Source organism: Trachemys scripta, chromosome 1 (assembly GCF_013100865.1).
Source record: "Trachemys scripta elegans isolate TJP31775 chromosome 1, CAS_Tse_1.0, whole genome shotgun sequence".
Taxonomy (NCBI): Eukaryota; Metazoa; Chordata; order Testudines; family Emydidae; genus Trachemys; species Trachemys scripta.
The window spans coordinates 225,989,573-226,017,516 of NC_048298.1; the positions used below are offsets into that span (position 1 = coordinate 225,989,573).

Sequence of the window (27,944 nt, forward strand, 5' to 3'; positions counted from 1 at the left end):
GTCTGCTGGATCTAACAAAGATTATACCAGGGGAAAAGATTGGGCCCAGACTAGGAAGGAGTCTAGTCCATGAAAGAAGCTAATTGGAACATCTCGGCGGGTGAGATATTACCTGTAATCAGTTTCTTAATGTATTAGGCTTAGACTTGCATGTTTTTGCTTTACATTTTGCTTGGTGACTTACTTTGTTCTGTCTGTTATTACTTGAAACCACTTAAATCCTACTTTTTATACTTAATAAAATCACTTTTGTTTATTAATAAACCCAGAGTAAGTGATTAATACCTGGGGGAGCAAACAGCTGTGCATAACTCTCTATCGGTGATATAGAGGGTGAACAATTTTTGAATTTACCCTGTATAAGCTTTATACAGAGTAAAACTGTGTGTCTGATTGCTGGAGGCAGGTAACTTGCTGAACTGTTTTCAGTTAAGTCTGCAGTTAAGTTTGTGTTGCAGCAGGCTAGCGTGTCTGGCTCAACAAGACAGGATTCTGGAAGTCCCAAGCTGGCAGGGAAAACGGGCTCAGAGATAATTTCAGCACATCAGGTGACAGTCCCAATGGGATCTCTGTGACTGAACCCGTCAAACACCACCACCTCCCCTAATGACATAAGCTAAATCAGTGTTTCCCAACCTGTGTGCCATGGCACACTGTTTTGTCATCAGGCCCAAACAGGTGTGCTGCAGAATTTTTGTGTTTGTGTGTTTCACGAGCGTTTGTGCCAGGCTCAATTTCACAGCATGGAGCCTACCGGCCTTTCTTTCTTACAGCAAGCTGACTGAAAAATTTTCACCAAAGTGTTTTACTATTTTAAAAAATCCCTTTTTGACTAAATGGAAATTTTGGGGGGAAAAAATTCTGTTTTCATCAAAAAAATGAAAACCAAAAGAATTTGTTCATTTTTCTTGGTCAAAAACTGAAAAATTGTCATATTTTAAATAAAAGCCTCCAAAAATCCATTTTCATCAAGAAAACACATTTCCCAACCAGCACTACTTTTCTGATGCCAAGATTATATGGCCATAAAGCTTAATACCATAGTGCCAACATGAAATGAAGCAATGCAAAGAAGTGAAGTAATAATCATAACAACAGAAATGAACGTACTGTTTTCTCACAGAGCAATCTGTATGCAATATAGTCAGTCAGTCATCCCAGCTGGGAGGCAGCTATGAAAACAGCATCACAATGAAAAATTACAAGTCACATAGAGCTAGATGTAAATGCTCTGTGAACGTGCAAACATGGGGGAAGGAGGCTGTGAAAAACTCATCTTCACCCTGCCCAACAGCCAAGCACAATTGCTGTCCCTGTGCTCCACAAAGCACATGAAGTGCTTCTGCCCTGTGCCCCTTGAGGTGCAAGACACCCCAAGCAGGGCCCAGGCTTGCCAGTCATATGCACTGGCCAGCAAAGGTAACCCAGCATGCAGTGAGAGCATGTTTTACCCATTAAATCTCAGAAATTCTCCCAGAGTAGTGCACCTCTGCATCCCCCATCCCCACCAAAACAGGACCATATTTATAAAAACATGATTAACCCACAATTAGCACACGTGTGCACGTGCGCACACACACAGAGTAAAAGTTTACCTCAACTCTTCCGTCTTTATCTTCAGTTAATTTGCTTCTTGTCCTATTGTTCTGTGAAATAGAAAAATTCTCTATTGAAATTGTCAACCTAATGGTATTCATAGATCATGATTATATCCCTCTGCAACACCACCTGTGGGTTCCCTGATAGTATTTCCCTCCCACCCCCAACACCAACATTACACACACATACAGATCATTTTTTCTCTCCTGATATCTTACCCTCCAAATCCTTATGCAATTGCTGTTGGGTTCTTTTACTTCTAGTTTTCCAAAACTGAATGTGATAGTTAAGACACTGAATTCATATACTAAGGCACTGTGACTTCTTGGCATGAGAGTCATATACTATTATAAATACACACACACACACACACATTTTATTTACATATTACACACACCAGAGAGTTTGTCAATATGGCATTACAAATATTTACTAATTCTCTCTCTAGCTCTCTCCTTTTCTCTTAACTGCCCCACTTCTTCCCTCTAGGTATCCAACTTTACACCCACTAGAATCTCCTCCCTTTGGATGTAACCTGCATTTTGCAGTTTGACTCCTTTGTATTTTCCATTCTCCCCGCTTTCAGGATCAACAACAAACTTGTTTGAATTTATACTGTTAATAAACAGGCATAAATGCCACTACTGACCTCTGTGGTATCCTACTTGGCAATGTTCTCTAAAAGTCAACTGAAGGGTTATCTTCATGTAACTTCCTTCTCGTTCGAAGAATCCCTCTTGAATGAAACTTGGATCAGGAAGATTTTGGATCCCAAGGCAGTAATTACTTTATTGCTTATTTCAATAGAAACTATTTCTCAGGTAAAGGAATATTTTGATTTTCCCAAGTCGGTTGGAAATAAATACACTCACCCGTGACTATAGATTTAGATCACGAGTAAAAAAACCTTCAGGGCACAGCAGCTGCTCCTCCTGATATGGCTTTTCCTGTTGTTGAGTTCTTGCCCAACCCTACCTGAAATCAATGCAAGTAAGTCTCTGTTCAGGACATAGCAACATAAACAAACACATGCATTAAAACAAAAGTGAAGAAATTCCACTAAACTGGATGAATGGCAGCAGGGTAGGAAACATCAGGGGGAGGTGATTGCTGTTCTTTCTTTCAAATATGAATTGAAAAACATCTGTATGAAGAAGTTTAGAAGTTCCATTTAAGGGATGGGTATTCACCATACCTCATGCATAAAAATCTGCCAGGCAGCTATTCCCCACTGGACAAGGTTTGGGAGCTGAAATGAAAGAAGCAGCCAGGTCCTCTGGGTGGGATTTGAGGTTGAGGTCATACAGCATTCCCACAGCACCTTACACCTGGCAAGTGGATGTGTTTTTTAGCAAATGATTCATCATTTTCCAATAAACGATTCATCATTTTCCACAGATTCCTTCGCTGAAGTTCATCTGGTCCACCATATTTTAATAATGTTGAACACAGGCAAGTCCCCATGCTCGTTTCTATTAACTTGCCAATATTAATACCAAGTAGCAGTGCTCACCTTTGTGAACCTTGGGCCTGCAGGCCCAGGGTCTAGCAGGCTTTGGGCATAGAAGTTGTTTAGGGCTTTATGTCAGGGCATCTGGAAGTATTTGTTTGAGGGCACAGCTCCTTCCCATCACCATGTCATTGTGGCCAGGACAAAACAGCTGGAAGCAATCTTTGAAGAAATCAAATATACTAACATGTTGAAGTGCAAATATGTATTCTTTTATGTATATAGGCACCTGCTCCCATGTCGTGCACCCTATCCAGGAGCTTTACTAGCAACTATGGCGTACCACAGAGCGCAGGATGGAGAATGTGCTGCGTATGGATGCACTGCACAAGTTTACAGAAACCAGGATGGTTAATATGGACACATAGTACCACTGGAGAAGCAAAGAGAGCTAGACAGACTTCTAATAGTCGGACACTAGGAAAAGAATTAATTAGCCAAGTTCGCATACAGTGGGTTGGGCATCTATAGAGTGTGTTTTGAACAGATCAAAGCCAAGTCTCAGAGCAAAATCACCGACAGCTCTTTTAGAGAAGCCAAAAAAAGCCAAAGCCATAGGCACACATAACAATTATCACAGTTGTGACAGATACGTCAATTTCATAGATTCTAAGGTCAGAAGGGACCATTAGGATCATTTAGTTTGATCTCCTGTGTAACACAGGCCATAGAACTTCCCAAAAATAATTCCTAGAGCATGTCTTTTAGAAAAACATCCAATCTTGATTTAAAAATGGTCAGTGATGGAGAATCCACTACAACCCCTTGGTAAATTGTTCCAGTGGTGAACTATTTTCACCATTAAAATGTACACCTTATTTCCAGTGTGAATTTGTCTAACTTCAAGTTGCAGCCACTGGATTGTGTTATACCTTTCTCTACTTGTGGCTCTTCTCTGAACCCTCTCCAGTTTATCAACATCCTTTTAGAATTGTCACTGGAACTGGGCACAGTATTCCAACAGTGCCAAAAACACAGGTAAAATAACCTCTCTACTTCTACTCAAGATTCCTCTGTTTATGCATCTCAGAATTGCATTTGTTCTTTTGGCTTGAGTTCACACTGGGAACTCATGTGCAGCTGATACACTGGTCTACAATTTTTGAGAAGTCGTCTGCTTCAGAGATAAAATGTTCTATTTATTATGTATTTTGATGTGCTGAATTCAAATATGACAATTAAAACAACTGATTGGCTACTGTTTCTAAGATATTTAAGTTTTTACATTTTATGTCTATGTAGATTGTGTAGATAGTAGAGTTTTAATCATAAATTGTAAACCTAGGTCTTTTCATGTGTTTATGGTTGCTTTACATGATAATATTTCACCTGTCCTGTTTATGGAACACTTTAAAAATCAGCAAAAGGGTTATATAAATAAAATTTATTATGAAACAAAAGGCAAAAAACTATTCTGTACATAGTTTAGTCCTATTCAGTGTCTACTCGGTGCTTCTTGGCTTCTCTCTTGTATTCATTAAATGGAGCATCTCTTGTCACTGTCCAGCAATAGTCTGCAAGCATTGATGGGCTCCATTTGCCCTGATAGCATTTCTCCATTGTTGCAATGTCTTGGTGAAATTGCTCGCCGTGCTCATCGCTCACTGGTCTGCAGTTCGGTGGAAAAAAATCTAGATGAGAATGCAAAAAATGTATCTTTAGTGACATGTTGCAACCAAGGCTTTTGTATGCCTTGCGGAGGTTTTCCACCAACAACCTGTAGTTGTCTGCCTTGTTGTTTCCGAGAAAATTTATTGCCACTAACTGGAAGGCTTTCCATGCCGTCTTTTCCTTGCCACGCAGTGCATGGTCAAATGTATCATCTCGAAGAAGTTCACAAATCTGAGGACCAACAAAGACACCTTCCTTTATCTCAGCTTCACTTAACCTTGGAAATTTTCCACAGAGGTACTTGAAAGCTGCTTGTGTTTTGTCAATGGCCTTGACAAAGTTCTTCATCAGACCCAGCTTGATGTGTAAGGGTGGTAACAAAAGCTTCCTTGATTCAACAAGTGGTGGATGCTGAACACTTTTCCTCCCAGGCTCCAATGACTGTCGGAGTGGCCAATCTTTCTTGATGTAGTGGGAATCTCTTGCACGACTATCCCATGCACAGAGAAAACAGCAGTACTTTGTGTAACCAGCCTGCAGACCAAGCAGGAGAGCAACAACCTTCAAATCGCCACAAAGCTGCCACTGATGTTGGTCATAGTTTATACACCTCAAAAGTTGTTTCATGTTGTCATAGGTTTCCTTCATATGGACTGCATGACCAACTGGAATTGATGGCAAAACATTGCCATTATGCAGTAAAACAGCTTTAAGACTCGTCTTCGATGAATCAATGAACAGTCTCCACTCATCTGGATCGTGAACGATGTTGAGGGCTGCCATCACACCATCGATGTTGTTGCAGGCTACAAGATCACCTTCCATGAAGAAGAATGGGACAAGATCCTTTTGACGGTCACGGAACATGGAAACCCTAACATCACCTGCCAGGAGATTTCACTGCTGTAGTCTGGAGCCCCACAGCTCTGCCTTACTCTTGGATAGTTCCAAACCCCTGACAAGGTCATTCAGTTCACCTTGTGTTATGAGGTGTGGTTCAGAGGAGGAGGATGGGAGAAAATGTGGGTCCTGTGACATTGATGGTTCAGGACCAGAAGTTTCATCCTCTTCCTCGTCTGACTCAAGTGAGAATGATTCTGGTGCATCAGGAACCGGCAGTCCTTCTCCGTGGGGTACTGGGCGTATAGCTGATGGAATGTTTGGATAATGCACAGTCCACTTTTTCTTCTTTGACACACCTTTCCCAACTGGAGGCACCATGCAGAAGTAACAATTGCTGGTATGATCTGTTGGCTCTCTCCAAATCATTGGCACCGCAAAAGGCATAGATTTTCTTTTCCTGTTCAACCACTGGTGAAGATTTGTTGCACAAGTATTGCAGCATATGTGTGGGGCCCACCTCTTGTCCTGATCTCCAATTTTGCAGCCAAAATAAAGGTGGTAGGCTTTCTTAACCATAGTGGTTATACTGCGCTTTTGGGATGCAAAAGTCACTTCACCACAAACATAGCAGAAGTTATCTGCACTGTTCACACAAGTACGAGGCATCTCTGCTCACTTTGGCTAAACAGAAATGTGTCCCTTTGCAAAATCAAACACTGACAAATAAGAGAGCACAACACTGTATGATTTCTAGAGCTGATATAGGGCAATTTGTTCAGCAGAGTGATGTAAGCTTTGTTATGATTGCATCATCCATGACTTCTAGGAATAACGTGATGCAATTCATATCATGTATGACGCAATACCAGCTTCAGATTGCATCATTAATTGTTTTGCCTAAAAAGCAAGTACTGTCCAAACCCAGTCATAGATTTATTCATAGATCCAGTCAAAGATGTATTTTAGTCATTTCTGGTTTAAATTGAGATCCCTTCCCTTTATAACTCACGTATCCTCTGCCATTCCCAAGTCAAGAGTCGTATATACTGACCCAATAGCATATCTTGAAAACTAGAACCAATCAACAATTTTAAGCATCATTTTCGTTCTCAGTGACCCAGAATTAGTAAAGTTTGACTACATTTATTTCAGAAGCATTTTGGCTGTAGAGCAGTGTTATCCATCAATGCCCTCAAATCATTTTCAGTCATCACTTCCCAGGATAGCATTTCCCATCCTGTAAGTGTAGCCTACATTCTGTGTTTCTAGATGTATACATTTACCTTTAGCATATTGCTTGCTTGCACACAGTTTACCTAGCAATTTAGATTGTGTTGAATCAGTGACTAGTACTCTTCATTGTTTACCACTGCCCCAATTTTTGTGGCATTTGCAAACTTTACCGGTGATAATTTCATGTTCTCTTCCAGGTCATTGATAAAAATGTTAAATAGTATAAGTAACTGATCCCTGCAGGACCCCACTGATGATTCCCTGTTTATAGTAACAGTTTGAGACCTATCAGTTAGGCAGTTTTTAATCTATTTAATGTGCACCATGTTATGTTCATTTATATCGTTCTAGTTTTTTAATCAAAATATTATGTGGCACCAAGTCAAATATCTTACAGAACTCTAAATATATTACATCAACACTATCACCTTTATCACCCAAATTTGTAATCTAAAAAAATAAAATAATAATAATAAAAGAGATATCCACAGTTTGACAGGATCTATTTTCCATAAGCTCATGTTCATTTGCATTAATTACATTACCCTCCTCTAGTTCTTTATTAATCAAGTGTCATATCAGCCACTCCATTATCTTGCCCAGGATTGATGTCAGATCATCCCATTTATCTTTATAAAAATTGCCAAAAAGTTAGCTTTCTTCCAGTCTTCTTGAATTTGCACCAAAACTTATTGAAAATCAACATTAATAGTCCAGCACGTTCCTCAGCCAGCTCTTTTAAAACTCTTGGATGCAAGCTATCTGAACCTGCTCATTTAAAAATCTCTAACTTTAGTAGCTTCTGTTTAACATGCTCCAAAGAGATTAGTGGAATGGAAAGAGTGTTATCTTCACCATATGATCAGACTATATCATTTGTTTTTTCCTCCAAATACAGAACAAAAATATTTATTGAACTCTTCTGCCTTTTCTGCATTTTTATTAATAAATCTACCATTTCCTTCTAGTAATGGACCAATACCATTGTTAGGATTCTTTTTGTTCCTAATATATTTTTAAAAGTCCTTTTACTGTCGTTAACTCCGTTGGCCCTATAGGTCTCCTTGTGTCTGCTGGCTTCCTTTATCAATTTTTTGTAATTCTTAACTTCTGATCTATATTCATTACTATCAACTTTTACCTCTTCTATTTGTTATATTTTATTTTTTACAGCTGCTTTCACTTCCCATCTAAACCAGGTGTTTTGTTTTTTTTTTTAATTCTTCCTCATTTGTGACATTCTTCCTTTAGAGTATCAAGTAAAGTATTCTTAAATGATTCCCCATTATCATTCACATTTTTCTAATTGAATTCTTCCTCCCATCTGATTTTTCTCATAATTGTTTTCAGTTTTGTGAAATTGGCCCTATTAAAGCACCAAGTACATATATTACTGGTCTGGACTTCATTCTGCTTCCACATTATAAGTGTGGTCAAATTATGGTCATTTGTACCTAAGCTACCATTAATTTTTAGTTCTGTGATCAGTTCCTCTTTATCTGTCAGGCCAAGGTTTAAAATGGAATTTCTAAACATAATAGATGACAATTTCCTAACTCAAAAAGTGTTGCAGCTAGCACAGAAGAATTCTAAGGATGTTTTAGTACTGTCAGCATGAGACCTCCAGCAATATCCTTGAAAGAAACCTTATTGAACTAAGTTTAAGTATCTTTGGAGTCCATTGAATTAAATGCAAAGGTTATGTATTATCGTGGATTGGGATTGAATATAATCTCTCTAGAGAGGAGATATGATGTGAACCCTGAGAAATGTTCTGAACTTCAGAGGACTGTATTGAAGAACGTGCCAGGCAAGAATGGACTTTTGGGACAAACAGCATAAATAGTTTGCTTGGGGAATCTCTAGGCTGTGAATGCAAATTCTCTTCTTCCCCCCTCTTATACAAAAACCCAGCCATGTGTAGCTACATCTTAAACAGGAGACCATTGTCTGTTGATTACCTATTCCCAGAGTCTCAAGATCAAAGGCCAAGTTGAATAGAGAAATGGATGAACTGCCCAGCTGGTTATTTTGGTTCTGAGCTAAGGCTGTTAAACCTGTGACCACAGAAAAACCCCTTGGCAGGGTTTGAAGGACTGACTCCTACCAGAGCCCTAGTTGGAGTTGTGGGTGATCTCTGGTAATCTTATTAGCATGCAAGTAGGTTCTTTTATTGTTTTTAGTATGTTTTCTCTGTAGTATTTTCACCTTAAGAATAAATGTGCTTGCTTACAAAGAACTATATGGTAACTAATGAGTGCTGATCATTACTTTGTTCATAGCCTTCAAAAAGAAAGCCTGTTTAGGCAGTCTGGCTTTCTGGTGATATCACAGTGTAGGGAACTGTGTAACCTCGAAAAATTCCAATAAGAAGGGAGAGAGATGTGACAGCTGAAGAGCCGGGAGCCTAGAGTGGGTGCCTTTGGCGGACTTCAGAGGGGGAATACAGGTGCCGTTGCCCTGAACTGTACCAACAGTTACCATCTAAAGCTGGCAGCATTAAGAATAGAACCCTAGGACTTCTGGTTTCAGAAACAAAAGTCCTCATTACTTGAGCTAAAATGAGTATCTCCATTAGCTGAAAATAGCAATAAGGATTTTACCCTTTGTACACTGACTACTGAGAACAACAGTGCACAGTCAAGACAATGGATATGCTAAACCAATCACACTTGGAATGTATTTTTGGATTATTTATTTTTAAAAATTAGCATACATGTAATTTCAATTGCCCTGTAGCCATATGATAATATAGGGTGGTAAAATGAGTGTGTAGTTTGTGGATGTTGTGACGTTGCACCCCATAATGCTTTATAGAAATATACTTATGAATGTAAATATGACATAACTGGAATATGTTTTATGCTACATATGCCATGTAACATATCTTTGCAAAGGTTATATTCTACTGAATGTATTCATCCTATTCGTATGCATGTATCATTTTTATATCTGAAGTTAGGAGCGTTGACTCTATGCTTGTATTTAAAGTATTTGCTGTACGAAGCACATAAAACAGATTTGGTCAACATAGTGTGAAGGGGTTATTCAAGTAATTGAGAGTACTTAACTAACAATGAACACTGAAAGACGCCAATCCACATCTGAGCTTTCCTGGGAACATTCAAACTAACATGTGAGCAATGGCATCTGCCTGTGGAGAACTGAGTCATGCATGGACATGTGACTTGCCCATGTGACTGCAAAACTCCATCTTGTAGCTGTGATTCTACACAGGGGGAGAGAGCGGTTTCCACCAACAAGAGAGAGACTACATAAGCCCCTGGAAACCCCTCCATTTTGTCTTCAGCTGGCTCAAGAGATAGCCTTTCCACCCCAAAGAGATGCCTGAAAGAAACTGGAATAAAGGACAGTAACTACAGGGGTGTGAGTGATTGCTGGACCCAGACTAGGAAGGAGTCTAGTCTGTAAAAGAAGCTTACTGGAACATCTCCGAGGGTGAGATTTACCTGCATTTAGTTTCTTACTGTATTAGGCTTAGACTTGCGTGTTTTATTTTATTTTGCTTGGTAATTCACTTTGTTCTGTCTATTACTTGGAACCACTTAAATCCTACTTTTTATATTTAATAAAATCACTTTTTATTTAATTAACCCAGAGCAAGCAATTAATTCCTGGGGGAGCAAACAGCTGTGCATCTCTCTCTATCAGTGTTATAGAGGATGAACAATTTATGAGTTTACCCTGTATAAGCTTTATACAGAGTAAAATGGATTTATTTGGGGTTTGGACCCCATTGGGAACTGGGTATCAGGGTGTTGGATACAGGAGCACTTCTTAAGCTGTTTTTAGTTAAGCTTGCAGCTTCTGGGGGATGTTGGTCAGACCTGGTTCTGTGTTTGTAGCAGGCTAGAGTGTCTGGCACAACCAGGCAAGGTACTGAAGTCCCAAGCTGCCAGGGAAAACGGGCTCAGAGGTAGTCCCAGCACATCGGGTGGCAGTCCCAAGGGGGTTTCTGTGACCCAACCCATCATATATGTATTTACTGAATTTACACTCAAAGATACTGTTGTGAGAAACAAATATGACAATAGTAGTTCCATCGCTATGGCAACCATGATACATGGTTATTTCTAATAGACAATATAACTAATAAGACTACAACTATTAACTCACTGAACTTTCATTCGCTGCTAGACCCTCCCGCTGCAGGTTCTGCCACAGAAGAAATTATCTGGTTAGCAGAAGTACAACAGGATGAAGAAATGATTGGCACAGTTCCCTGTTTCTCTTCAAGAGTACTCATGAAGTGCTCTAGACCAGGGGTAGGCAACCTATGGCACGCGTGCCAAAGGCAGCATGCAAGCTGATTTTCAATGGCACTCTCACTGCCCAGGTCCTGGGGGGACTCTGCATTTTAATTTAATTTTAAATGAAGCTTCTTAAAAACATTTTTAAAACCTTATTTACTTTATATACAACAATAGTTTAGTTATATATTATAGACTTATAGAAAGAGACCTTCTAAAAACATTAAAATGTATTACTGGTATGTGAAACCTTAAATTAGAGTCAATAAATGAAGACTTGGCACACCACTGCTGAAAGGTTGCTGACCCCTGCTCTAGACTGACCTGCAGTCTGTAGAGCAAACAGAGGTGTGGATGAGTGTGACATTATTGATATAATCTGGGACCACATAGATCATTGTTGCAACCAAGGTCCTGGAGTGGCACCCAAATCTTGTATAAAGGGAGTCAAATGGGATGTCTAAGACAAGGTTATGGTTTACTGGTTATGATTATGCTGTCTACATGTGTGTATCAATTTTGTAGTCGAAGTTATGAATATTGGCTCTATACTGTCTGTATTTCAAACTTATGCTATGCTTCTGGGTGACATCCCAGACAAGCTGGTGTTAGCTCTGCCTAGCATGCTTGATGGCCCATTAAGGACCATCACCTATACAATGGACCCATTGAGAGAAGGCAAATATGCCTTGAGACTCAGCAAAGTATGCAGGGACTGGCCCATGTGACTCCAGACTCCATTTTCCTGTAATTTTCCACAGTAAGAACAAAGAGGTATTCTCACACCTGGAAAAGACTATATAAGGCTGATGCCTCCTCTCCATTTTGTCTTCAATCCTGCTTCTTACCTCTGGAGGGACTTTGCTACAAATGGAAGCTCTACACAAAGGACTGATGACCCATCCCAGCTGGGGATGTATTTCAGAGACTTGATTTGAATCTGCAGTTTATTCCATCTCTGGTGCAAGCCTGAACCAAGAACTTTGCCATTACTGTATGTAATTGATTCCATTTAACCAGTTCTAACTCTCATCTATATCTTTTTCCTTTTATGAATAAACCTTTAGATTTTAGATTCTAAAGGATTGACAACAGCGTGATTTGTGGGTAAGATCTGATTTGTATATTGACCTGGATCTGGGGCTTGGTCCTATGGGATCAGGAGAACCTTTTTTCTTTTATTGGGGTATTGGTTTTCATAACCATTTGACCCCATAACGAGTGGCACTGGTGGTGATACTGGGAAACTGGAGTGTCCAAGGGAATTGCTTGTGTGACCTGTGGTTAGCCAGTGGGGTGAGACCGAAGTCCTCTTAGTCTGGCTGGTTTGGTTTGCCTTAGAGGTGGAAAAACCCCAGCCTTGGGCTGTAACTGCTCTGTTTTTAGCAATTTATCCTGAATTGGCACGCTCAGTTGGGTCCCGCCAGAACCGCATTGTCACAATGAGACTCAAGAGAAGTAAGGGTTACTTGCATCACCCAAAATGTGGATCAACAGCAGACTCTGCACGACTGCACCAAAGTGTTACTGTGCTATAAAAGGTGTCAGAGTAGCAGCCGTGTTAGTCTGTATCCGCAAAAAGAACAGGAGTACTTGTGGCACCTTAGAGGCTAACAAATTTATTTGAGCATAAGCTTTCGTAGGCTACAGCCCACTTCTTCGGATGTATGTAGTGGAAAATACAGTAGGAAGATAGATAGATACACACACACACACACACACACACACACACACAGAGAGAGAGAGAGAGAGAGAGAGAGAACATGAAACAATGGGTGTTACCATACACACTATAATGATCTTGGGAGACAGGCCAGTCCTTGCTTATAGACAGCCCCCAAACCTGAAGCAAATACTCACCAGCAACCACACACCACACAACAAAAACATTATTCCAGGAACCTATCCTTGCAACAAAGCCCGTTGCCAACTCTGTCCATATATCTATTCAAGGGACACCATCATAGGACCTATTCACATCAGCCACACTATCAGAGGCTCGTTCACCTGCACATCTACCAATGTGATATATGCCATCACGTGCCAGCAATGCCCCTCTGCCATGTACATTGGCCAAACTGGACAGTCTCTATGTAAAAGAATAAATGGACACAAATCAGACGTCAAGAATTATAACATTCAAAAACCAGTTGGAGAACACTTCAATCTCCCTGGCCACTCGACTACAGACCTAAAAGTCACAATATTACAACAAAAAAACTTCAAAAACAGACTCCAACAAGAGCCTGCTGAATTGGAATTAATTTGCAAATTGGACACCATTAAATTAGGCTTTAATAAAGACTGCGAGTGGATGGGCCATTACACAAAGTAAAACTATTTCCCCATGCTTATTTTCCCCCCACACCTACAGTTCCTCATATCTCCTTCTCAATTGCTGGAAATGGGCCATTTTCATTACCACTACAAACAGTTCTTTTTCTCTCCTGCTGATAAAAGCTCACCTTAACTGATTACTCTCCTTATAGTAACACCCATTGTTTCATGCTCTCTGTGTGTGTATATATCTTCCTACTGTATTTACTACTACATGCATCAGATGAAGTGGGCTGTAGCCCATGAAAGCTTATGCTCAAATAAATTTGTTAGTCTCTAAGGTGCCACAAGTACTCCTGTTCTTTTTATAAAAGGTTTGTTAATAAAATACTCATATCCAGAGTGTCTGCATTTGAACAACACAAAGAGGTATGTTTGCCAAGGAGTAAGTGGGATTTTATTTTGTTTTCATTTACACACTAGATATTTGCATATCGTAGTATGGGGGGGAGGGGAAATATACATGCCAATGCTTTCATTTTCTCCAGTCTATTAGCTTCTTTGACTACTTTCCTATTAGCCACATGCAACCAGTAGAGATACTTTCTAAATCACTCACACCATTCAACTTCCCAAGTTCTACCCATGCCTGATTGTACACGTTTTCTTTTCTGTGTTGGAAAAGAAATTCTCTGCTCCCTTCAATTTGCTGATTTATATTTATATATCCAGGACTTTTTGGCAATGCGCTGTTGAAATCAAAAATAGCAGAATCCCAAACAGGAACACAGTACTGATGAGATGTTTAACACCTCACCTCACCAAAAAAATATATTATTGATGTGACATCATGGTCAATTCAGCTGGCAATTTCTGCATTCCTAGCTCCAGCACAAACCAGAGAAGTCTTGTAGGACAGGTGAGAGAGAGGAGTGTTGTTGCTATGCAGTGATGAAGCACAGCGCAACACGAACCCCATCTGGCATCCTCTCCCTCTTGCGCTCAAGATCTGCATTACTTTTTCAGCTAATTTTTGAATCCACCTCAGATGCATAACAGAGTAAGACAGGACAGAGGGCAGGAGCAGGTGGGAGGAAAGAGGCTACTGAACAGAAGTGTTGAGACAAAGGAAGGAACAGACAAAGGAAGAGATACTAACAAACAGATGGAGAAGAAACAGCTACAAAAAGGAAGAGGAAAGAAGAGGGAAAAGTAATGAGAAAGATGGGAGAATAGAGGAACCGACAAAGGCGTGGTCTGCATTAGTAGGAGCATTGCCAGAAGATCGAGGGAAGCGATTATTCCCCTCTATTCGGCACAGGTGAGGCCACATCTGGAGTATTGAGTCCAATTTTGGGCCCCCCACTACAGAAAGGATGTGAACAAATTGGAGAGTGTCCAGTGGAGGGCAATGAAAATTATTAGGGGGCTGGGGCACATGACTTTTGAGGAGAGGCTGAGGGAACTGGGTTTATTTCGTCGCAGAAGAGAAGATTGAAGGGGAATTTGATAACAGTCTTCAATTACCTGAAGGGGGGTTCCAAAGAGGATGGAGCTAGGCTGTTCTCAGTGGTGGAAGATGACAGAACAAGGAGCAATGGTCTCAAGTTGCAGTGTGGGAGGTCTAGGTTGGATATTAGGAAAAACTATTTCACTAGGAGGGGATTGTTAGATTCATTAGAGACCTTTTCCCCTTGGCTTATCCAGAACAGCTTGTCCAGTTCTGGGAGAACACTTCAGCCAGTTCTCTGGGATTCAAAATATTCAGTTTGACTCCAGATTTCATCACTCAGGTTCCTTTATCTGGCATACAGCAAAGCTATGCTGGTTTGATCAGAGTCAAGTGTAGGGGGTAGGTATAGGGCATACCACACATCCAAAGTTACACAGAAAACAGTTTTCTTTATATACATTACATTACACACTTTCAGATTGGATTGGTTACTTTGCGGGAACCAATCCTTGTACAGCATACTCTGTCCATATGGAACCTGATCTTTACATTCCAGGTTTATCTTGTCCATTGTCCTTAACATCCAGGTGTTGCTACTTATCTTAGCAAGCACAGACATCCTGACTCCAGCATACTGCTTGCAAAGCCCCTATTTACAACTTAATCTTCCATTCACCTTCTCAATCATACCCATGAGGATTGAGAAAATGAGGCAAGTTTCTTATGTCAAGCCAGGCCTACAATGGATACAATGATTTACAGTACTGGTCAAATTCTGTACTTCAGTTCCTAATTGTTCAACCAAATTTGGTGTGGCATGACATCAAGGTTTTATTGTCCTGAGTTTGGGATGGCCACATGGTTCATAAGTCATCCCAAAGAAGTGCTGATAAAAACTGTTATACCATCTGACGCCATCAGGTTAGTCCATATATGCTACATCAACGGTTTTCAACCTGGGGTCTGCAGACTACATCTAAGGGATCCGCAAAAGGTTGTTGTTATCATAGAACAGTGGTTTTAACCATAGTCCATGGACTATGTCTACAATTTCCAAAGGGGTCCACAGCTCCATTCCAAATATTTTAGGGATTCATAAATGAAAAAGGTTGAAAACCACTATGCTGCATGTTACCTAAAAGCTATTTTAGACAGAGTTAAAGATATGTATATTGGGGTACTATAATTTGTAACTCTCCACCTGTAAGACCAGATTCCTTAGTTAGCATCAGACCAAATGTACAGGTTCTAAGTGGAAAATAACACAAACAAATTAAACCATTTTCAACATCCTTTCAGGAGGACTCACTGCTGACAGCCATGGTTAGCGACAGGAACATTTCCTATTGTACTTCTAATCCAGTATTAAAACTGTATTTTAAGAAATATAAACCCTAGTCGTGTGTGCATAGCAAACATGGAGGTAACAAATACACAGAGCAAGGTGTCACCTTACCCAACCAATAGCCTCATCTGACTGACTCCAGTGCCCTCTGCTGGGATAAAGACTCCTAAAGAGCTAACAGTGGATTTTTTAAAAGAACATACTCAATTGAAAAAAGTGACAGCGATAAAACAGACAGGAGACAAAAACCTGGATTAAACCAACCTGGAGCATTAAGATTTCAAATACATCATTCTTAGTCTATGCAAATATACTTTTAGGACCAGAGTGCTGACTTGTACATATACATAAGTTAACATGCTGGCCAAATTCAGAAGGTTAGATGAAAAAAATGTAAACTAAATCCAAGCTATATGCTAGATTTTTTTGTTGGTTGGTTCGTTTATGGGGTTTTGGGGGGAGGGAGGGAGACTTGGTGGGGATGGTTGTTAAAAACGGTAGAGATCCTGTACTATGTAAGAATTAGATCACCTAAAACCTGTCTACACTAGGAAATTACTTGTCCATTTTATGGGCAAAGGGTGAGCTGCATCAATATTATCAATAGTCCAAGTGTAACACACACACACACACACACACCCCTTGCAAGACTTGCTATTGAAAATTTCAATTCTTGAATGTGGGAAAGAAGATTGAAGACACAAGCACGTAATCCTTTAACAAGCATGCGTCATCACCAACAATTAACTTTGACAAAATAGACAAGCAAAAGCATAAAACAACAAAACAGAAGGCAAAGCTGAAAAACAACAAAAATGTAAAATAAAAAATATATTTGAAAATCAAAATACAAAAATTAATTCCAAAAACTAAAATCAACAATTAGCAACATATCAATTATTAGTCTCCAGTCAGGTATTTCAATGGGGCAAAATGCTTGCCCTGTGTTCATACTGGCAGCAAAGAAACACTATTCTGTTCCCAACACATCAAAAATGAGCTATTATGCAAAAACAGCAGTTATAAATACAGCAGCAAACCAAGAACATTAAGCACAGAACACAAAAACCTTAATTTTGTGCTGTAATGTAACACTATTAGCAAGATTACCTAGACTTTGCTGAAGGGTTCCTTGTCAAATCCAACTCATTCGGCAATTGGCTGCATCCTGAATCTTAGCATTTATCAGACAGAAAAATAGCTTAATGTCAACCTATAATCACCAGCTCCTGCACAAACAAATGTTGCAAAGCATCTTTCACAACACAGCACCAATCTTCTGCCACAAAAGTGTTCAAGTTCCTGACTAACTTTGTCAAATCATCTGTCACATAATGTGAATGCTGACACCCTTCCTTCTGCTTTTGGCTAGGATCAGCAAAAACAAAATGCTTTGTTACGAGGGATCATAAACTCAATTGTTATTTTTGAAAGGAAAGCATAAATTTTGATGAACATTCCTTCTCTTTTAATAATTCACTTGGTATTAGAAAAACTGCAAATTTGCTGCTGAATTTTAATTTTATTTAAAAAAAATGAATTAGGGAGTGAAGTAACTTTTCACATTTGCACACTTTAAAGCAGGAAGAAACACATGTATGCTGTGCCAAAAATTGAGTACTTTTTTATAATGAAGACTGCCACGGCCTGTTCTGTACTATGTAACAGAATGGATACATCACACTAGAGGGGCAGACTGGATGGCAGAACCTACCCACCGAGGTCATCACTGCATGCTAACCATTGGTTAGTCAATATATGCAGTAGCCTCACCTATTGCAGCACAACCATTGTCAGAATAAACACACCACCATTGTATTTGAGGATGATAAGCAATACAACTATCCGGGCACATAGTCCCAAGGTTCAAAGCAACAACTCACTGTGTCACCCTGTGCTCATGTTCACAGGGTGCCGAGAGGCAACTCTGCCCATTCTAATGATTGTGGGAGGAAATGATCTGGGGCCAGGAAATCCGTTTTCTGGCAGACCCCGTGGTATTGTGTGATATGCAGAAGATAACGGATCCTGCTCACTCTAATAACCGACAGCTACTGTTTTTTATGGAGAAGTTTTTTCATGCCTCTGCAGAAGTTGCTGCCAAGAGATAGTGGTGTGTATTTCAGAGGCTGCTTTTAGCCTGGAGAAGATAGAGGCAGGGGATTACAAACAGAAGCACAAGAACAGAAGGGGACTATGGGGAGATGTAGGCACGGACCGAGCTGATGATGTTTCCTATACAGATCTTTCCTATGCAGACCACTGCTTCTGGACCAAGGACCACGAGCACCCACAGGTGGAACCATGTTGTGCTGGAAACATGGGATGATAAACAGTGGGTCCAGAACTTGTGTGTGGAAAGCCAGGGTCCACCTGGAGCTGAGGGGAGTTTATCTTCAGTCTTGAGTAGCAAAACACCCGAGGAGAGAGCTCATAACCACTCTAAAAGCATGGTGCATAGCACTGTGGAAGCTCACAACCCCAGACTGTTACCAACCTGTTGGTAATCAATTCATGGTAGGAAAATCCATGATTGGCACAGTGGCCATGGAGGTTTGTGAAGCAATTAATGCTGTGCTGTCTTCCAAGGTTTTAAAAATTGGACAAATTTATTTAATAATTGTGGGGTTTGAATGGATGGGGTTCCTGAACTATGCAGGTGTGATCAATGGTGCACACATACCCATCCTATGCAGCCATTTCAAGCAAGCAAGCACATTCACAGGAAAGGATACTACTCCAGGTCCTTGTAGAGTACCATGGCATATTCATCATGGATACTTATATTGGATGTAAAAGCAGGGTGCATGATGCTCGAGTTTTCTAGAGATCTGGCCTACTTCAGCATGGGCAAGTGTGTGTGAGTGGGGTGTGCTCTTCCTGGGGAGACCAGGCTGTGATGGAACAGAGACAGAGGACCAGCTGGAGTGTCTGGAAGCAGCTGGGCCCAGAGAATGCTTGCCTTAGGAAAAGATAAGCAAACGAACAGCCTGTTTATTGTTTTAAGATATGTTTTCTCTGAAATGTTTTGGTTCTACAATAATACTTTGCTTTAAGAAGGCTGCGTGGGCACTGTATTAACCACTAGTCATGGCTCCTGGAAGGAGCAGCACTGCATGTGTAGAGTCTTAGTGAGGCCTGGCTGAGGTAATCACAGTTCATGCACAGAAGACTGCAGCCCACAGCTTGGTCTGAAAGCAGAATTGTGTGATCCCACTTAGAGAGGTGATAGGCCCGAGGTCTGAGAGAGGGTGCACTCAAGGAGAACCGGAGGGGTCAGAGGTGCAGTTAGCCCAGAGTTAACAGGAAAAACTAGACTGACACCTCCTCAAGTTAGGGTTGCCACCTGGGCAGTTTTCATTCTGTCTGGCTAATTAAAAGATTTAATGTGACAGTTTTTCCCCCCTGCTTGGGAGGGGACACATTAGAGCGCTCTGATACACATCGCCATAATCCAGACTGCGACACTGTCTTAGGCTAAGGTAAGAAAAATGATGATAAACGTACACATATTGTAGGGCTTTTTTTGTGTAAAATGGTTCTCAACCATTTTAGTAATAAGTAGCTGTAGTCAGCACTAAGACCCTTTTTGTTGGTGGGAGAATGGCTTATGGCTGTTTTTTCTGCAACTCAAGAGATGACAATCCTATCTCAGACACTAGGAGTTGGTTCAGTTCTGTCGCTGTAATTTAAGAGGAAAGCTCATCCAATTTAGCTTGTACTGAAGTGTAAGATTAGATGAGACTAAATATACATGCATGCTGTTGCTTTGAAATCCTAACGCTTTACTCCAACTACTAAATAAAAATGCTTTGTTTTAAGAAGGCTGTTGGTCACTTTATTATTGGTCACAGGTTCCTAATGGAAAAAAGTGCAGATGCTCAAACCCAGTCTGGTCTGCAGGCTGCTACGTGGTTGGTGTACATACAAGTAGCGTATTCAGGTCCCACACAAAGGGCTGGTCCACACTAACCCCCCAGTTCGAACTAAGATATGCAACTTCAGCTACGTGAATAACGTAGCTGAAGTCGAAGTACCTTAGTTCGAACTTAAAGGTACTTACCAAAGGTCCACATGCAGCAGGCAGGCTCCCCCATCGACGCCGCATACTCCTCTTGCGGAGGAGGAGTACCAGCGTCGACGGCGAGCACTTCCGGGATCGATCTATCGCATCTAGACAAGATGCGATAAATCGATCCCAGAAGATCGACTACTTGCCGCCGAACCCGGAGGTAAGTATAGACGTACCCTAAGAGTTGAAGGATTGCGAGATTCCACCCTAAGTCAGGTAAGGGCAAGAGCCCTGCCTCAGCGCATCCCTTCAGATGATACCAAAAGTGGGACAGATGCAGCTAGCCCTATAACTGTGACATATGCATAAGAGCCACTGTTTTCTGCTAGTTTGTGTTCAGATGTTATATCTTGCATAAGATTAAAAAAAAAAAAAAAAAGTTAACTCTAACAAAAAAACCAAACAAAAAAACTGACTACAAATTCAAACTGCAGGCATCAATTGTTGTATTGATTGCTGGTAGTTTAATAGATAAGAAACTGAATTGTATCAACTTTACTGTATTCTCATAACATCTGATTTTGATGTTAAAATCTTCTGTTCTTGTACTTGGTCAGGAGATTGAGAAACTCAAGCATGTAATCCTTTCCGGTAGTTTGGTAGCCCCAAACCATAGCGACTGGCATCCTGTAAATACACAGCTGGTGTGCAATTATCTGGAAAGAGAGACACGCACATTTCATTCTGCCACTTACTAGTTTGGTCAGCCTTGTTCATTGCAAAATATTGTTGTGCTCCTGAAAAGTGAAGCAAGTAATAATTATTGTCCTTTCTCCCGGATCTGAAGCAAGTGATAATTACTGTCCTTCTTCCCTGACTGCCATTAAAGTCTGTAGCTTATCTGGAATAAAACAGATTGCTTCCAAAACAGATGTTGCTGTTAACCCAAATGGGGAAATTTCAATACCCAATCCTGATGGGACACTATGCCAGCAGTTCACCTTTAAAAATCGTGCTCCAAATATTCTAAATTATCCTCTAATCTATCCAGGTTCTTACAGTAATGTCCATTCAACACAGTTTCTCAAATTCCTCCAAGCCTTCTACGGATAAAATCTTTGTTAGTCTCACATATTTATGAGAAGCTCCCAGTAATCCTGATATAGTCTCAATTTCTGTAACCCAATTGCCCTGGAAAATGCAACATTTTAAGGGGACTTTTATGCTCCTTCAGAAGTTGTTGGTCAAAATTGTTTTTGATTAAAAATTGGGTTTTCAACTAAAATTTTTCATGAAAGAAGTGTTGGCTTTCTGGGGAAAAGCTTGATTTTTCATCAAAAGCTAAAAAGCCAAAAAACTAAATATTACAATTTGGAAATGCTGTCGTAGAGCTTCATGGGAGTTTTAGTTTGGTTTAGTTTGGTCCTCATTCTCCTCTATAAGCCAGGCTCTTTTGTCAGACTACATCTCCCATGATACACGTTGGCCCGGGACTCTCCAACAGGGAGACCATAGTGCCTCATGGGAGATATAGTCTGACCAAGATGCCCAGCATATAGAGGAGGGGAAAAAAAAAAAAAAAAAAAAAGGATATGAGTCACTGTGGCAGCATTTCCAAATTGAAATTTTACAGTTTTCAGGCAAAGTTTTCCAGTATTTGAATTTTTATTGAAAAACTGAAATTTTCCAGATTTTTTTTTTCTGGTCACCTATACGTGTAGCACTTAGGAAGAACCATAATCGGTACTGTATAAAAATCTTAAGTGGATAAGATAGATTTCATTGTTGAATGGAAAAAACAAAGAAAAACAGATGTTTGCGCAGGTATACTGTATTAATGCCTCAGAACATAAACAAGGAACTTGAGAGGAAAACAGCTCCTCTCCTCTTTACTGCTCTGAGGAGAAGAAAAGCACAACCCCTTCATCCCCAATGTTTTTACAGATGAACTCGCGTGAGATGGATGGACATGGGAGATGTATGAAACCAGGTTCTTGAAGATGAAGAGCTATATTGCCTGGATAGTGCAAGCTAGTTTGCATTGCCCACTGTAGTTACTGGTCCTATTCTGAAGTTACAGGGATGGCTATGTTAGCTAATGCAGTTAGTAGACACCTTTCATAGGCACTAATTTAACCAATAAAAGTCTAAGTTACCTATGAAAACCAACTATATAAAACAAGCTATCTATTTAAAATTAAACATCCTGGGCTAAGTTATATTACAGTAACAAATATTTGCTTTACTGTGAATGTACACTGGATAATTTATGTGAAGTTTTGAAAGCTGGTTTGAGAGAGATAGAAAGCAAATGAATGTAAAAAAATGTTTCATCGGTGACTCAATACGGTATAAGTAAGGCTACGATAAGGTCATGGAGGTCACAGAATCTGTGACTTCCACTCACCTCTGTGACATTTTCTACCGCCAGGCTGGAGCTCCCAAACAGCCCTCCTCCCTCCCCCCCCATAGCTCCCAGCCCCTGCACTGGTGGGGGCAACCCTGCAGCTGTCCAGCTGTAGTTGGTGGCAGGCAGATCCTGCACCTGCCAAGCTGTGGCAGGTGGCTGGGGAACCCTGCAGCTCCCAGCCGTGGCGGGCGACCCCCATTAGAGCCCAGCCACCTCAGGAGTGAGGAGACCCGCAGCCGCCCAGCCCTAGGGGCAGGAGGACCCTGTAGTTCCCACTCCCCACAACAGTGGGGGACCCCGCAGTGCCCACTGACCGCAGCAATGGGGGACCTGGTAGCCCAGCAGCAGTGGATGCTGAACCGGCCTCCCTATTTTGTCAGGGATATTGTTAGTGAAAGTCAGGGACAGGTCATGGGCTGCCATGAATTTTTGTTTATTGCCCACAACCTGTCCCTGACTTTTACTAACAATATCCCTGACAGAAACTATAAGCTACAAATAGAAAGGGGATGGTAGAGCCAACAATACGAAAAAAATATGTTAAAGGAAAAAAAAAGTACCACTGTTCAAGTTATATTCCAAAGTTTATTAAGATGAGAGTGATTTTAGTGTTATAGAAAATTACAGGAGATATTTAAAGTTACACAGGAGTCCAAGAAAATAAAGAATTTTGAAAAAATTTGATGCATTTCAAAAGTTGCCTCATTTATCCATTTCTGCCAGAAGTCTACCCACAGAGCTGTGGTTTCAAATGCAGGAGATGCAGAATTCCAGCTAAAATACGTGTTTAATATGTTTCTTGCTTAAGCTGTTCCTGCTTTTGGAGGTGTACTTTGTTCTGAAGAGTGAATATTTAACCTGCAAATGAATGCGGTGGGATTCCTTTCACCCCAAGTCCAGTTATCTATTTAAAAATAAGGGAGAGAGAGAGAGAGAGAAGATAATTGTGATGATTCATGTATCTTTCCACAGAGTAATTTGTTTTAGGACTGCGACCAACTTGATATCCTGCAATTTTCTACATTACAGCATCACCAGATATTAATTTCAATCCACTGCTGTTTCCAAAGAACTGTAATATCTAAGCCATGGTCCATTCTCCTGACAACCCTCTTTCAAACACACTTGGGCCTCAATCCTACAACTGATTGTGTACAGCTACAGGGGTGTGCCTGCATGCAGTTAATTGCAGGATCAGGGCTTTAAATCCACAAGGTCTGTGCAACAGGCTGGCCTGCCCCTACAAGAGCCAGGAGGCCTGGGGCTAGCCAACCCTGTTCAATCAGCCCTGCCCGTGCAACAATTAGTTGCCTGCCAGGATAAGGACTAATTGAGTCAGGGGACAAGGCTGAAACACCTGGGACCCATAAAAGGACTGAGAAAATTCAGTCTGGGGAAGGAACCACAGGGAGCAAGATGGGCTCCTGTGAAAGGCCCTGAAGTAGGGTCTGGAAGAAACAAGAGATTCAACCCTCTATCCTAGGGTAGGGAAGACTGAAAGGTAGCCCAGAGGAGCTGAGTCTGTGAGGGGGGCTCCAGGGAAAGCAGCCTGAGAGTCAGTGCTCTATCCCAGAGCAGAGAGACTTAAAGGTGGTCCAAAAGGGGCTGGGAACTGAGCCCAGAGGATAGGCCGAAGAGGAGCCCAAGCAGGGCAAAAGAACTTTGTTTGGGCTTCCGTTTTGCCAGAAGGGGGCTGAACTCAGAGTGTGAGTCACATGAATCTCTGGGAGAGACAATTGAGGCAGGGGGCACGTGCAGCACCACACTTGGTGAGCAGAGGGCGCTACAAGGCATGTGTGCCCTATGCCAGTCACCAATTAAAAAACAAACTAGCAAACTAAGTTATAAATAACTGTTTGGTAGATAACACATTGTCTCCTACGTTGTCACTGATTAAAACAAAAATTCTCTACAAGTTCTTGCCCTGCTAATGTTGGGAATTTTTTTAAAAGTAGAGGGTTTTTGGTACAGAAAATGATTGTACAAGACATTAGCTATGTCAGTATTATTACAAGTTTAGAACCAGTCTACCATGTAAACATGAAAAGACTAGCAATTTTCTAAATACAGCAGTAGGGACCAAAAAACTAAAAGTAAAAAAACCAAGAACAATAGTTTTAAGTGATATGGTATGTTCAGACTGACCTCCACTTGACTTCAAATCAAAATGCATAAGAAAATTCTTTCTGGCCTTTTAACAAAGAGGAAATAATTTAATCACCTTGAAAATACCACCAGCCTGTGGTTGCCGTGAAAACGATTCATCATCCATTCCTTGACAGGCAGAAGTCACATACATTTCTGAATAATCCTTTCCACCAAAGCAGCAGGAAGTTGTCTTGTCAACAGGTAGCTTCACAGTCTGGATTCTTTTTCCTGGAGAGGGAAAAATAGCTTTTTGTTGGTTTATTTTCTACAAAGAAAATAACAAAATTGCCAGTAACCAGCATAGAACCTATGTTGCACAGAAATACAGGGTTTGGGATGGAGGGAAAAGGGGGAGAATTGTGTAATTTAGCAGGCTGAGTGTGAGGTTGGGAAGAATTCTGAGTTCCATTCTTGATTCTCTCACTTACTCCCAGTATAGCCTTTGGCAAGTCACTTAATCTCTGTTTCCATAAATGGGGCCTGATCCAAAGCATACTGAAGTCGGTAGGTGTCTTTTTCCATTGTGTTAATAAATATTAGCCTTTCATTATTTTTGTACGTTAAAGTCTCATAATTCTGTTATCTGTTACCCAAAATCCTTTTTATATTGTGTGCCTATAAATGTAGTCCCCTGTACCTATGAAGGTGAAAAATTGTATCCTTAAACTGAACTTAGTATGTGAGCAACTCTCAGGAATGTATGTAGTTAAATATTGGGATGTACCTAATTATTCTCTGAATCTCTCCGTCAGAGAGTCCAGATGACCAGGAAGGTACCCCTCAAAATTAATGAAGGGATCCTACAGAAGTAAATGTTATAATAAATAAGACTGGGTACTTGATAAGGGCTGCTTATGATCCAATTAAGTTCTGTGATTGGTAAGAGATATTTGTTATTGCAGATGTTTCTGTAATGAATGAAATAATGGCCCCTTGAAATATGTTTTCAGTTTTAACTCATTAGCAACTACCTGTGGCCACAGCTGTCAGTAATAATGACTGGGTCAAAAGTCCCTTTGGGTTATCAATCAAGACTGAGATACTTATATAATGGTCTTTTTATGGTAAGAGGTAAACTGAGATATCAAACTGTACACATTGTGGGAAAGTAATTTTTCACTCCAAAAGGAATTTCTTTTTCTTACACCCTACAAAAGGAAAGATTCTGGGAGTTAGATTGCAAATGAAAACTGCCAGCATTCCACCACTTACAGCGGGCGGGGGGCGGGAAGGAGGGAGAACAGAGTGTCAGCTATTCACCATTCACAAAGACTGGTAAAGTAAACTTTGCTTCTGTATTCTGCATAGTGCTGTATTAATCTTTAAATAATTCCATCTGAGCCTGTTATCTTGACATCCTGTATTATTATTAAATTCAAACATGCAACAATAGGCTTCAATGGGCTTTGGATCAGCCCCACATAAAACAGGGATGATAATGCTTATCTGAACTTTGTAAAACACTCAGATGTCTATATAATTATTACAGAGACTCAGGATACTGACATACCAGTGGTCCATTTAGCCCAAGTATACGGTTTCTGGCAGTAGCCAGTACCAGATGCTTCAAAAGAAGTTTAAAAAAACTTCATAACGAACATGTATACAGGAGGAAATTCTTTTTAATTTCAGGCAATAAGTACTTGTCTTAGGCCCTGAATCATGAGGGTTTATACCCATTACATATTTTATCCTATTTATCACATAGATATTTCATACTTTTCTTGAATTCTGCTAAGGTCTTGTGTTTTCTTTAAATACATTTCCTCTCTCTCTCTCCCCCTCCTTTATGTTGGTAATCCTTGCAGAGAGAAACAATGTAATGATGTATTGAAAGTTTAAAATACAACATTTTATGGTGAAATACTTCAGGAGTGAAAACTCCTAACTCCACTGTAGTCAAAAGGAGTTTTGCCATGACTTCACCAGGCCAAGATTTCACCGTTGTGTTTTAAATAAACAGATAATTTTGTTTACTATTTTAGTTGCCAACAAAGCATTTTTGCCTCACCCCACAAGCTACTCTTATTTCCTTTTCTAAATGAAGTACCAGCACAAACAACAATGGTTACTTGGTCCATGTTTGATAATCAAGTCCTTAAATGAGATTTCAAAAAAGGATGAGTGAGATTTTTCCATGTCTCATTGAAACACTTTGCAAATTTCTTGTCACAAGAGTTTAGATGCATTTAAAAAACTACCTTAAAATTAATCCCACAAAGATAAGTCTGCTTCACTAATGGACAAAAAAGATTCCCATATATATTCTGAATAGTCCATATGGTTTGAGAAGCATCTTGGGCTCCCTGCATCTATAGAATAAATAGCATCTTACATTTTTACAATACCTAAAATAAACTGAAAACTGAGGGCATGTCTACACATCCCCACAGTTCAACTATGGGGGTGTGAAATGCAGCACTCTACTGTGCTGCGCTGTAACTGCAAGTGCAAACTAAAGGTTCCTATTTTGTCTGAACTATGCAAACTAGATATCTTTTGGTTTGCGCTTGCATATACTATAATCCCAAGGGCCACCTGACCACTATGTAATCCAGTTATCTCCAAGAATTGCTTAAAAAAAGGATGCCAAATAAACAAATTTCCTTGTCTATCCACCCCCACACCCAATGCTCCCAAATCCAAATTTCACTGAATAATACCTGAAAAATCTCCTTTCTAAAAATGTGTCATCTTCACCTTAGCTGAATTGTTTCATGATTTTTTTCTGCCACTGGCTAAAAATAAAGCCATAGACCTTTTTATCAGCCAGTTTGCAAATAAAAAGCCATCAAGTGGCCATTAACCACCCAAACCATAGAAGCGAAAGACATCTTTGTTTAGTCCAAACCGACAAAGGTGAGAATATTAGTAATCAAAAATAAACTAAGTGATAGGTACAGACTAAATATATCAAGTTAAATCCCTGGACTTTCAAGTGTGTAGTCTGAATAAGACAGTAACACCATACTCCTTTCACTGAGAAGGACAAGTAGTGGGGAGCATCTATTCAAATAAAGACAGCAAGAAAACGAAACTCTACAATGGAGTAAAAAACCCTCAGAACAAAAACCCAACCACACACAAACATATTGTCAATGTCAAATGTCCAAGCCCACATCAGCCAAGTACATTTTGACTCCAAAAAAGAAGAACAGGAGTACTTGTGGCACCTTAGAGACTAACAAATTTATTAGAGCATAAGCTTTCGTGGACTACAGCCCACTTCTTC

At 40.3% G+C, this 27,944-nt stretch overlaps 2 protein-coding genes across 3 annotated transcripts in view; both read right to left on the bottom strand.

The window, feature by feature from the left end:
- The window catches only part of LOC117870589 (regucalcin-like), a 36,116-nt gene extending 18,699 nt beyond the window's left edge, over positions 1 to 17,417 (bottom strand). The window contains exons 1-3 of one of the 2 annotated variants that reach the window (XM_034757791.1): positions 17,253 to 17,417; positions 2,249 to 2,574; positions 1,596 to 1,646 (exon numbers count right to left, since the gene is read on the bottom strand). The gene's annotated coding sequence lies outside the window, so the exon portion shown is untranslated. The remainder of the gene's footprint in view (positions 1 to 1,595; positions 1,647 to 2,248; positions 2,575 to 17,252) is intronic. The other variant, XM_034757799.1, reaches the window with a different exon arrangement.
- Positions 17,418 to 23,127: 5,710 nt separating this feature from the next.
- Positions 23,128 to 27,944, bottom strand: part of LOC117870611 (regucalcin) — a gene marked incomplete in the record, with an annotated part of 22,458 nt that continues 17,641 nt past the window's right edge. Inside the window, 2 exon segments of the mRNA XM_034757818.1 lie at positions 23,128 to 23,468; positions 24,786 to 24,940. Of these exon segments, the coding sequence (XP_034613709.1) occupies positions 23,418 to 23,468; positions 24,786 to 24,940 (206 nt within the window).